Raw genomic sequence first — 13,548 nt, forward strand, 5'->3', positions numbered from 1 at the left:
TCTTGACCTATTGGCATCAAGTTTACCTTCCCTTCCACAGGAAGGGTGTTCCTCGAAATACAAGATAATATCTCTTTCCTTTGAACACTGGCCACCCACCCCCCAATCTCCACCCCTCCCTAGGGCCAAGCTGGTCTTTTCGCACGGCCAAGTGCTTGTGGAATAATAGTGAGAAGAAAGAGATCAGGTCTTGCTATTTATTGATGATAGCATGGATCTTTTGACATCTGAATTCATGTTTCAAATTTCATCTCTGCATCATGACTAGTAGCTATATTTTTTATTTTTTTCCCCATAAATATCAAAAGGAACCAACAAGGTTTCAGAGCTAATAGCTACTACTTGCCTCTGTGTAGTCTACGTAGTAGACCATTCTCTTAACCATCACCTTTATCATTTTTTTATATGGGGCTGTCTGATTGAGCGTAAGGACTAAGAATTAAAGTTGACTTGCATGAAAATGTGACTACTCAAGCAAGTTCTTAAATGGTTGTACAAAAATTATTTTGTTAACAAAATAGTGAAATGGATAGGCATGCAATGATTCAAGGTGACGTGTATTCTTGTTATCAAAACCATAAGGATGATTACATTTATTAATTAAAAATTCAGACGAACAAACTATCTCCTTAAAGTTTCTTAGAGAATCAGAACAATGAAATATAAAGATTTGGTCATATTTATAGTCTGAAATCATTATTTCTTCGATCAACTGAACTAATGGCATGCGTTCAAAGCATGACGTGTGGATTATGTGCGCATTACGAGTTCAAATTTCTAGGGGACTGAAAAAATTGTTATCTAAACGGAGACGGGTAGATGAGCGAGTTCAGTCGAATTTTAAACTGTGCTTCAGTTGGTCCTCGAAGGTTTATCGGTTATCAAAAAAAAAAAAAAAATTATACTTGATGTCATTTGATTCAGCATTAAAATTAAGCTACTTTTTGTATTATTTGGCAATGGTGAAAGTAAAACTTTAATATTTGTAGTGTTTGGCAAAATAAAAAAAATTGTTTTTAAGCACTTATTTTTAAGTCAAAACAACAAAATAAGCCAAAAGCCATAACTTCAGAATTGAAAAAATTACGTGTTATAGCTACTTTTAGTACATAATTAGTAATATTAATTACCTTTTGCTTTAATTACTAATAATAACTAAATACTTTTTGAATTTAACTAATATAGCTACACAGTAACTTTCAGTTACTGGTGCACAAATACACCTAAAATTTAGCACCCCCAATCCCATGTCCCCCTTTTGATGGTAACAATATTAATCACTTAATATACATTACCATTCTCTCTCATTTTTCATAAATTTTTGACTTTCTCTATTCTCACTCACTACCCATTTCAGATTTTTCATTTCTCAAATCCCTAAAAAATTCTCTCCCTCCTTCTATCAACCACCGCCACCACGAGTGGCGGCCGCCCCTCTCTCAAAAAAAATTTTGTTTCCATGATTTCAAGCTTTGTGGACAAATTAAACTTAAGAAGGCAATTAACCTTTCCATTTTTTTTTATGTGAATGATGTTCCAACTAGAATGATCATTCATTATGGCTGTGGGCTTATCTCCCATTGTGGGCAAGTTGTAGCTGTAAATGGCAAGACTTTTAGACTGTGGACCAGTGCCCATAAATTTGGACCGAGTTGCATTTGATTTGTGGCTAGGGTTTTATTGGTGGTATAGAGTTTTTTAGGGTTTTGAAAAGATGAAAAATATATGTATTTGTGTATGTTCTATGATATAGCTACCAATTGTTGTGGTTGACGATGTATTTATGTAAGTTTTTTTATATTTTTGTGTATTTTGTTCAAATTAATTCCATCAGTTCATCTAGTTTCAAATACATGAGTGACGAAAATACATTGTAAGTTTTCTACATATTTGTGTATTTTGTCAAATTAATCCATCAAATACATGTGTGATGCAAATTGTTATTCACACAAATACATGAGATTTAATATAAAAATACACGGGGTTTGATTGGTAACTTCAAATACATTGATTATGCTATCAAATACATGTGCAAATCAAAACGAAATCAATACTGAAAACTTCAAATATATTACCGCTAAAATACATGGGTGATGCAAATTATTACTCATACAAATACGTGAGATTTAATATAAAATACATGCGGTTTGATTGGAAACTTCAAATACATTGATTATGCTATCAAATACATAGATAAATCAAGAACGAAATCAATATTGAAAACTTCAAATATATTGGCTGTTGAATGTTTTCAAATTTTGAATTTTTGATTTTTTATGTTTGAGTGTTGAAGATTGGATGGAGGAATAGAAAATGGTTATGGAAAGGTAATCTGAAATCTGATTTGTGAAAGAGTATGGTAAAAAATACCAATTAATAGCTAATTAATTGATCCCACCATTATGGCCTTAAATCAAGGGATATGTTTTATTTTTTACTTGTGTTACTATGTATTTATAAGCATCAAATACATCCGAAAAAATACTTTAATTTGGGAAAATATAGGCGAAATGGTAATTTTTAAAAGGTATTATAAATGATAGGAAACTACCAAAAATAGTCATTTTGTTAATTTTACCTTTAATTTAACTTATGAGCACGACTTATAAGTCATAAGCCCATCCAAACGGGCTCTATTTGATGATTAGACAAAAAGATGATTAGAGTTAATATTTGAATAAATTAGAAGCGTCGAAACTCTTCAAGTCTTAGATAAGGTTATTAAATAAAGAAAGAAAAGAAAGGATGTAAAGTGATAAATGGAACTTCTTGTCCAGTTTATCTTTTTGTTTCCTTTTGGAGTAGAAAAAAAAAAAAAAACGGTTAAGTCAAAATGCCTTCAGATGTGTGACCTGAAGTTCACGGTCATAACTAGGAAGTAGGAATGCCTAGTAAATGCATCGTACTACTCTTCTATTGCCTGGCCGGCTGGACCAAAAGATATAAATACTAGTACCACGTTTGCATTGAAGGAATAGTAGAGCTACCCTTGTTGATAATTGCTCCACCCATATCACAAGGGTATCGAATTAACCAATGAATATATGATTCACCAAGTCCACCCAGACTTAGCACGTTGGGATTAAATATATATCATTGATAGGTTCAACGAGAATTGTGCTTCAATTTCAAACAAGTTAAGATTAACTATATAAATTATCATTTTTTTGCGCGGATTGCCCTTCTTTTGGAGTGGTCTTTAAATTTTGTCCCTCATATTTGTGGTCTTTAAATTATGCCCCTCATATTGCTGGTCTTTGATTTTTGCCCTTTGCGTTGCAACCCTAAGCGTTCACACAGAAATCATGAGGTTCTGGGTTCGAACCCCCGCTCAAGCATAAATTAAAAAACAAAATTGCAAGGCAAGATTTGGGTCGCGTGTATCTTGGGACCGGCATACACTTGTTAAGGAATTACCAAAGTTATGCGGACCCGGCATACTCGCTTTATGGGCGGACTTGGCATAAGTATGCCGAGTCCAACATAACTTTGATAATTCCTCAACAAGTTTGGTCCGGCATAACTTTGATAATTCCTTAACAAGTTTATGCCGGGTCAGCCATATTTATGGACAAACTTTTAATGGGACCAGACCAGTAAATCATAACAAACCAATAAAGAATGTGGATGTTCTGTTCTAACTAAATGTATCTTAATGCATATTCAGGTCTTAAAATGTTGCAAATGTACCTCAGTCTGTTAGTATTTGCACTTACCAAGTTGTGAAAATTGACACATCCTACGATGCACCAGTAGATAAAATATAAAAACAATATCAGCCTTTTATGAGCATGCTTTGTTAATACTTGCATGTATGATCTGTTTCTTTCCCAGCGTTCTTGCTTTGCTGATGTTAAGTTCAATTTGGTTGCCAATATGCGGAGTTTGAACTACCAAATTTGGCTTATAAAACAAAGTCTATGTCTTATGAGGCATACTTTTAGTTATGCCTTAACTAAAAGTCTGCCCCATAAGGCATAACTAGGAAAAGACTTTTAGTTAAGGCTTAACTAAAAGTTTGCCCATTAAAGGTTTGACCATAAGTATGCCGAATTCGGCATAAACTTGTGAAGCAATTACCAAGGTTATGCCGGATCCGGCATACTTATGCCAAGTCTGCCCATAAGGCATAAGTATCTTCTTGATCCGCATAACTTTGGTAATTCCTTAACAAGTGTATCTGCGATGGGGGCATAAATTTAAACTCTGCCTTAGCGAATTTTTTAAAATTTTTGACCGAGTGGAGATTGAACCCAACGTGAATTTTAGCGGGGCAAAAATTTAAAAATTTCAAATATGAAAAAAAATTTGAAAGACCACCCCATAAATTATCAGTACAATATTTTGTCCCCGTTAAGGCTCAACTCATGTCACATCATACCAAATAAGAATAAAAATAACTATAATAATGATATTTCTTTATATTTTTACAAACATAATATGGACCACTCTGGGCAATGGGCATAACCCAATTAACCATTTAAAAGCTTGGACCAATTTGGACAGCAAATATAACCCAAATTGACCGATAAATTTTTTAACAAAACGTTACAACTAATTGGCTTGAATTAGTTTTATTTGATATATCGATGATAAATATAAGAAAAAGTTTCTATTAGTTTGATTCGATAAAAAGTTTCTATTAGTTTGATTCGATAATTAAACAAAGTATTAAAAAATGAATAAATGGAATAAGATTCTGAAATGACCCACTCATGAAGCAAACATTAGGTGGGAAATGGAACAACCCATTTTTTGACACCCCTAGCCGAGTCCAGCAATTAATCAGAATGCAGATATCTCATTGTTCTAATCGTTAATGTTCCACAAGATGCAATTTGCACATCAAAGCCATTGTGGACAATTGAATTGAACACTCCTAATAGATGATCAGTGGCTATGAAGCAGCAAGATCTCCAACAAAACGGAGGATGTATACTTAGATGAACAGCTGTTTCCACTTGATATATGAAAGGGAACATTACGGTACATTCCAATTTGAAATTTAATAGAATTTATCCCTCTGAATAATTTCAAATGTAAATGATCAGCATCCAATATATGTCCAGCAACACCCATCAGCATCCAAAATCTGCCCAGCCATACTCATCAGCATCCAATATCTGCCCTGCCAGGCCAAAGATGACTTGTTAATCACTAAATAAACTGAAGGAACCGACACAAGCAGCTAGCTTTGGGCAACCATAAATAAAGAAATTTATTTTATGGAATAACAGTAACAAATTTATCTTATGGAATAACAGTAACTAAGAGAGAGATTTGTGTTTCAGCAGCACAGAACTTCAGCTGCCAAAACTTTACTTGAAAACACAATTCAGACAATATATAGTAGGAAACTTCACTCGAGAGTAACATCCACATCAGAACTTGAAGATTGTAAGCTTGGATCGTTCTATTAAACCTTTAAGCGCTTACCATCATTCCAAGTCAAATGTGCAGAAAAATTTCCATGGTGTAGGACGAAAATTCAAAAGCAAAAGTTCTGCTGATACAGAAGAACTGCCATTCAACATCTACTACCATTTCATTTATTTTTTATTATTATTATTTTTATTTTTTTGGAACTGGCAACTTCAACCTGTATAATCATCATGATTTTTTTAGTATAATAGCTCTCTCTTGCATTCTCTAATGATCAATCCTTCAGCTTTCCTTTTCAATCTAAAAGGAAAGTGAAGTACTCAAAAAGGATTGAAGGTTTGTCAATTAAAATATAAACTTGCAACAATTGAGCAGGCAACAGCTCATAGATTTATAAAGAACACAAAATAAAACACTGTCCAAATTGTTTATGAACACTTACTATCTTCTGGAGCCTGATGAAATCCCAGCATTCCTGAAAACACAAAAAATAAATAAACACTTGGTATTAGATTCTCTTAATGGTGGCACTGGAAACAAAACAACAGCTCTTCAAAGTTCAAAACTTCTTGATAATAGGTACCTGCCCTGTTTACTGACTAAATTTGCGCCAGGTCTCCCATGAGATGAAACCTTGTTTTGTGAACTACCCACGTCATTTTTGCCAGCATTAATTCCATTTCCAAGGGTCAATTGTACAGATGAGGCAGCTCTAGGTTCAGCTGCATTTAGCTCCATCTGATCTCTTGGCTTTGTCAAAATTTTTACATTTGAGATGCCCCCAGTAACGTTAAAAGAGGCCCCATTAGAAATCTGACTTTGAAGGTTGTCACTAGAATTTGCAGGTCTGACAACAGCATAGTCTTTGAAAACTGCCTTCTCAGATGTTGGTTCAACTGACGGTACCCTCTTCAAACGGTGATTTTGTGGCATAGGGGTGACTGCAATAGGAGGCAAAAGAGAGGAGTATGACGAAGGTGCTGCAGCTGCAGCAGCCACTTTAGCAGCTGCAGCTGTGGCTGCTATAATTTCTTGAGCACCTTCTCGAAGTTGAATGAAGTCTCCATCAATTACAAATAACTAAAAACGTAGAAAGAGCAAATTAGTTACTGACAAAGCACCAGCTCACTACAGATCCGCTAAACAAAACATAAAGATAACACATAGATACACATACTTCAGGATGGTTTGCCACAAATTCATCAAGCTTCCCATACTTTTTTTTGTAGTCGTGCCAGTGCAAGGGGGCAAGCATTTTACCAAGTCTATTAGGAAGCTGCACATCAGGTCATGCATTAGGAATTGGAACCATAAATAGACACAAAAAGAACGACTATAGGCAAGAAGTCGCAGAAGCCAAGAACAGCTTCCACACCATTTAAGTATTACTAACCGTAGAACTAATCCTGATTCTACCAGCAGAACCAGGAGGAATTGTGCGCACTATGCAAGCTAGCAATGCCTTTTCGTCCAGGAGATTAACATCTACTGATTTACCAACTGCATATGCATTCTTCTGCCCTCCAGCAACATATGTTTCTGTCAACACAGTGCCTGAGAGGGTATCTGTCACTGACTCAGCTGAATTATGCACATTATTTGGAACTTCGGCCGATGATTTATCAACATTCGAACTAAATTCTCCCATTCTTAACCCTTGAGACTCTAGCATGTAATTAGCTGAAGAGTTGACATTGTTCACCTGCAGCATTGGCAATGAGTGCAAGATGATTCTGCTTGTTCGCATAGTCTAATCATCACCCCACCCACACCCCCCCAAAAAAAACGAAAAAAAGAAAACCTTCCACCAAACATAAACAACTTAAACACAAGTAGCACGCAATACTAATCTGGATGTGTGCCCCTTTCAGAGAAAGTTAGGAGTACCTCTGTCTCATTGTTATGTTCATGCGTATGCAATCTTAAAGCACCATTAAATTGAGAAGAGATTTGATGCAAAGTCTGCTGAGTCTGAACACCCGAGAGGTAATTCTTATCCACAGATTGAAGTTCCTAAAAATTATGGTAGATAAGAAATTAGACAAAACAGGAGAAAAATGCAGGTAACTGCAAGCAATAGATGTCTGTTGCTCAACCTGTCCCTCTTCACTTGAAGCTGGAACCACTGGATCCTGAGTTTCAATTCCTTGGTTCACATTGAGATCACCATAATCTGAACGAAGAGTTTGCCCATTGACAGTTGTTTCATGATCATACTGAGAATCTGATACTGGCAAGGTTGACTGAGGTTGCAGGTACTGAGAATCTGATACTGGCAAGGTTGACTGAGGTTGCAGGTACTGATTGTGACTAGAGATCTGTGAATCCTCTGGTACAGCCTTGAACATCAAAGGAATAACAATTTATCTTTCCAGTGTAAGCAAAAGTAACAGTGAGATCAAGACCAAGTTCTCCAATTTACCTGTTGGTTTGGCCAATGCTGAAGAGACGATACTGCCGGTACTGAGTGAAAATGCCCAACATGAGATTGAGGGACATGTGATGGTAAAGGAGGAGGAATACCCTGTTGATGCATTACATATGGATGCAGAGCGGCCATTTGTCCGGGTGGAAGGTAGGTTGTCATCCCAAGCAAGGACGAAGGAGCAACTGGCATACCATGTACATGATCCGACTGGTGGAACACCAGAAAAGAGAATATAAAATGTTGTGAGCACAGAAGCAAGGAAAATCAAAAGAGACTTAGAACATTGTATTTTCCTTCTCTTTTTTATTTTCCTTATGAGGGTGTGGAGGTGGGGTTAGGTTAATTATTAGGCATTTAGTGTCGCAACATCCATAGTCAGCAGCAGCTCCAGATAACATCCAAATATAGTGCGTTATTGTTTTTCTTTAAACCAAACTCTTGGCAAGATTCGAGGAAAAAAGTTATATTGAGACCACAAGAAACATTGTTAAAGTTTTGCTCTCTTTTCTCAAGCTAATTAAGTAAGCCTTGATACACAAGACTACATCTCTCATGAGTATCCGTTGACCAAGTTAGAAGCTCAGGTACCTACAGCCTAGGCATAATTCATGGTTTTCTTTGCAAAGCATAATTCAAGGTTCAATTATCAAAAAAGCAATTGAACTTAGTTATTAATAAAACTACAAATTTTATGGGCAATAAGGAGTTAGAAATTCTGTTCATCAAATTAAATTTTCTAGTTCTTTGGCAGTCCTAGCTGGATTTTTACACAGACTATACAAAAATCCAATGTGCTCATAGGAAAAGACATAATGAAATTAAATGCCATAGAACAAAAGCAGCAATAACTAATAAGTTATAGTAGTTATTGCATCATAGACATAGTGAACTCATAACAACTACAGCATATGATTTGAACACGCTCAGTGTTAATTCAAATACAATATAATAAGACCAAAATGAGAATAAGCACCCATTTTCCAATTTCAGACCATTATCTCCAACTAAACTCTTCAGAAAACAAAATAACCTTAAGTATTGTTAAGCCATGAATGACCAAGAAAAACAGACACATGAGGCACCTGCATAATACTTCTACAGCAAATCATCAAATCCTTACCATATCTCTTATTTTACAGTGCCTATAACATTGATAAACCAACAGAGTCTAGAAAATTTAGTTCTGGTCAAAAGAATAATGTGAACAGAACGGTGATTTGTACCTGAGTTGACACATTCCCAGTTGAAGCAAAAGATGGAGCATTTTCAACATTTCCATTTTGTAAGCCTATGGAACTTTCACCAGGTGTACTGCTTCCACTAGCATTTAGTTGGCTTCCATTGCTCTGCCCAAGGTGACTAGCATCTTTAGAATTCAGATTGGAGACTTGTGAACCATCAGAGTAAGTTCCACCTCTTGCCTCAGCCAATTCAAGTTGCAGCTGTTGCATGTGTATGTGCATTCGCTCCATCTCACCAAACTAATGGAAAAAAAAAAAATGTCAGTAGAAGCAGCTGCAATATACTCAGCACTTAAATCATTCCAATTAGGAGCATAATAAGTCAAACTAGGACCATATAATCAAGGATATTCCTAGTTAGAGAAAGTAAATCAACTAAAGTTGATGAATCATTCATCACTGAAGCACCTGTCTTTGACAAGCAAGCCAAAGCTGGTTATATTGTTCTGTGCGCTCCCGTATTTCAGCTTGCTGCATGGCATCAACTTCCTGAACACGAGTCATCCAAGCCTGGGCATCCCTTATTTGTTCCTCTTTGAACAGGATCGTTTCCTGAGCTATCCTATTCTGAAAAATAGCAGTGGCGACCATCAGTCAGAAAATGAAAATGACATACCACTTAAAGAGTCCAGAAATGGCAATATAACCATAGCCTTCTTACGCTACAACAAATGAAGAAGCTCCAACTCAAAATAAGATTTTAAAAATTAAAAACAGAATACCACGGCTCCCGTACTTTTTGAGTAAACATTTCACAAATTGAACAAAAAAAAAATGTTTGCAAAGCATTAACCAAGGTCTACATATCATATCGTCTACCCTAGAAAGTGGACTAGACATTCACGTAATATCGAGGTGAACAAACGTTGTTGATCCTCCCCAAGCCTAGCACAATTTTAAGAAGCTGCAATTTTGAACTTATGTTACTTGAGAATCATAAAGTTGAAATTGGTTGGTACTTGATAAATTTAAGAAAACAAATTAAGAACTCCATGAAGAGAACTTAAACTACAAGAGAGTACGCTTTAGGAAAACCAATAAGATAAGTATAAAGGGTCGACTGAACTTTATGTTTGTTGATGATGGTTTTAAAATGACAGGAACTTTAGGTTGCCCGTTCTTTCAAAGTTAAAATCATTCTTTCAGGTGTATATCTTTCACTTTTCTAACATTTAACAAAGAGTTAAAATCAACTCTTTGTTTTTTGAAAATGAAAATATGTTAGAGAAATACAGAACATGAATAAAGAATTTCAATCAAAGTTGCAGAAGAACTTGAAAAAACAGTATTTCAAAGTTGAAACTTTTCTTCATCTTTTGCAGGAACACAATTTTTTTTTTATGACAGGGGAACCCTGCAGCCACTAACCTTCGGGTGCACATAGGGTAAACCCAGCTCCTGTGCAATATCTCGCAAACCACACAGGAGAGATAACCCGCACTAGGCAAGCCCCGTGCGACGAGCTCAACCCAGAAGGCAAATCCCCTATTGTCGTAGGCAGGGGCTCTCAAACCTGAGACCTCCATTATGAAAGCCCCGTGCTCAACCAACTGAGCCACCCTTATTTCGTTAGCTAGTTCTTGAACCAAACACAAGTTTGCAAAAAAAACAAGTCGCAAAAATTTTAATTTAAAAAAAAAAAAAAAAAAAAAAAAGTGCAACCATTAATGTCTATGGGACTGGATTTCTCACCACACAAATCTCCTGAAGACCTTGGCTAGTTTTGTTGAGTTCATGTCATATTCTATGACATATTTGTTTTGTTACAAGTGAGGCTTGCATTGATAAGTGGCACCAAGCTGATGCATATTCAATGATTTATTGTGTTAACTTCAACTTAATACTACTACACTCATCCGAACCTAGTTTGATTACATTCAATCACAATCAAACCACCATGTTTGGTTAACTGAACATAACTACACCAGAGTTTATGTTAAATTTCACAACCCATGGATAACATTCACAAACAACAGAGAACTGCACTCAATGAAGCACAAAGAAGAAACTCAATTAATAACATCAAAAGATTAACACAAGTCTTCATTACTAATAACATCAAAAGATGAACACAAGTCTTCATTACTAATAACATCAAAAGATGAACACAAGTCTTCATTACAACTTTAAAAAGTAAAGGATCAGAAAGAAAAAAAGATCATTTTCATCATCCATCAGTCTAATAGGAAAAAAAGCACCTGTTCCTGCAATTCCATGAACTGACGCTCCTTCTCTTGAATATGCTCTTGGAGTTCATGAATTTGTTTAATATGCTGAGCTCTTTCTGCTTCAGAGTTGTCCCTCTCTCTCCTAAAAATTGGCAAGTCTTAAAAGATGTTTTGATGAAGATAACTCGAGTGATAAAAATGTAAGACAACCACAATCCAAAAAAGTAGGTCTTCCTCATTTGTACAAAAACAAGCAACCTGTAAGTTTGTAGTTCTTTACTTTGTTCTCTAAGGAGATCCTCTTTTGCCCATGCCTGGAAAAGCAACGAAAAGGATTAGAATAAATAGAACATCAACTACACACCAAAAGAAACAAGAAATATAAAAGAGTTAGAATTATCAAACAACCGCTTCATTGTCCAGTCTAATTGCATGGAGTTCCCTTTCTTTCTCTTCCATCCTCCTCTCCAACTCATAGAAATTCTGGTCCCTTTCATGTATTTGCTCCTTGAGAAACATTAAACCAACAACTCAATCAGTAAACACATTAATGTCCTAAGCAATGTTCAAAATATTTGTCAAAGACTATAGACTATAGTACCTGAAGCTTAACATTGGCATTAGCATGCTCTTTCATCTGAGCATCAAAACTATTCCGTATTTCCATAATCTCTGATCTTGCAATGAGCTGAGCCCGTAGTTCAGTCTCCATTTGCTGCAACTCATCTTTTTGTTTAACCACGCTAAGCAATCTCTGTTGCAGAATATCATTCTTTGAAGTTCCATCAATAGTAATCGAACAGAAATCCACATCAACCGGCTCTCTCCCTTGCTGCACCTTTGACAAAATCAAATCACCTTCATTACACTCTCATTCAGGTTACAAACCGCAATACACTACTTCTAGTTTTTGTAAGTTCATCGATAATGTTTTCTGTTAATTTAAAATCGTTAAAATACTAAGGCAAAAACTACTCCTAGTTTTCGTAAGTTCATCGATAATGTTTTCTGTTAATTTAAAATCGTTAAAATACTGAGGCAAATACTACTTCTAGTTTTTGCAAGTTCGTAGATGATGTTTTCTGTTAAATTTAAATCGTTACGTCGTACGCAAAATAGCAAATACTACTTCTAATGTTTTCTCTTGATTTTAAAATCGTTACGTTGAAGTACGCAAAATACTAAAGCAAATACTACTTCTAGTTTTTGCAAGTTCATCGATAGTGTTTCCTCTTAATTTCAAATCATTACATCTTACTAAGGCAAATACTCAGATCGATTCATCGACAATGTTTTCTCTTAATTTAAAATCATTACGTTGTACGCAAAATACTTAAGGCAAATACTACTTCAAGATTTTGTAAGTTCATCGATAATGTTTCCTCTTAATTTTCTGCTGCTAGTTTTCGTAAGTTCATCGACAACATTTTCTCTTAATTTAAAATCATTACCTCGTATATGAGTCTCTCATCCGATTGACCTAATCTGGACCGTTCAGTTTCCTACATTTTGATACAATCCACAAACAGTGTAATAAAATGAGATTTAATAACAAAAAAAAAAAAAAAACGTAACGTCTAGAGATCAGAAACAAATGCAATGTGAGTAAGTAAGGATTTAAAGTTACTTCGGTACTGGAATTTCGAACAGATTGCTCAGACACAGCACGCCACTCTTTACGAGCAGCCGCTTGAGACGACGACGACGACGACACCGGTAGAGCAACACCGCGTGCTGCGGCGGCGACACCTGTCGCTGCCGTGGCCTCCATTCACGATTCGACTTCACTTGCAAAACCCTAAAAAGAAAAAAAATGGACCAAAATAGAAAGGGGAAAATAGCGCTAGAGTGAGAAATAGTAGTAAAAGTAAGTTTGAATGGGAAAGGATTGGATGATAGGAATGGGGAATGAGAATAAAATGTTGAGCAGCGTTTTCGTCTAGGATTTGGGGGTTTTTTTGGAGAGTAGTAGAGGGGGTTTTTGGGAAGGAAAGGGGTTTTGAAGAGGACTGAAAAGTAAAAAGAGCAAGTCCTTGAGGACTGAGCAGCTACTGTGCTAGTTAGTGAGTGGGAGAGACCATTTTTTGTCTTTGTTTATATCTGGGATATCAGTCTTCCAAATATCAGTGCAAATTTAACCATAGCCTTTTTTTTTCTTTGACAAATATTGGAGGTGAAGTTTTTGGGGAAAAAAGTATTTGATGTGAAGTTGAATTATTTTGTGAAAGTTTAGTTATATTTGAACGTAAAGTTTACTTGTGAAAAAAAAAAAAAAAAAAGGGAAACTATTCCTAGAGGTGTAAAGTTATTCCAAAAAATAGAGAGGTTT

General features: G+C 35.7%; 1 protein-coding gene across 5 annotated transcripts; it reads right to left on the bottom strand.

Moving 5' to 3' along the window:
• Positions 1-4,781: 4,781 nt before the first annotated feature.
• Positions 4,782-13,242, bottom strand: LOC132056342 (uncharacterized). 5 transcript variants are annotated; one of them, XM_059448489.1, is made up of 17 exons: positions 12,847-13,242; positions 12,671-12,721; positions 11,821-12,057; positions 11,628-11,726; positions 11,478-11,533; positions 11,250-11,361; positions 9,460-9,618; positions 9,034-9,291; positions 7,805-8,017; positions 7,663-7,721; positions 7,479-7,620; positions 7,270-7,395; positions 6,776-7,084; positions 6,560-6,658; positions 5,966-6,462; positions 5,825-5,857; positions 4,782-5,128 (listed from the first exon to the last, which is right to left on the bottom strand). In XM_059448489.1, coding segments are annotated over exons 1-17 (2,595 nt in total). In that variant the 5' UTR covers positions 12,991-13,242; the 3' UTR covers positions 4,782-5,127. The 5 variants fall into 5 exon arrangements, with proteins under 5 accessions (XP_059304472.1, XP_059304470.1, XP_059304469.1 ...); XM_059448487.1 differs by having other exon boundaries at positions 4,782-5,123; positions 7,479-7,721; XM_059448486.1 differs by having other exon boundaries at positions 7,479-7,721; positions 12,847-13,241.
• Between the last annotated feature and the right edge of the window lie 306 nt (positions 13,243-13,548).

The sequence above is a fragment of the Lycium ferocissimum genome, chromosome 5 (genome assembly GCF_029784015.1).
Source record: "Lycium ferocissimum isolate CSIRO_LF1 chromosome 5, AGI_CSIRO_Lferr_CH_V1, whole genome shotgun sequence".
Lineage (NCBI taxonomy): Eukaryota > Viridiplantae > Streptophyta > Magnoliopsida > Solanales > Solanaceae > Lycium > Lycium ferocissimum.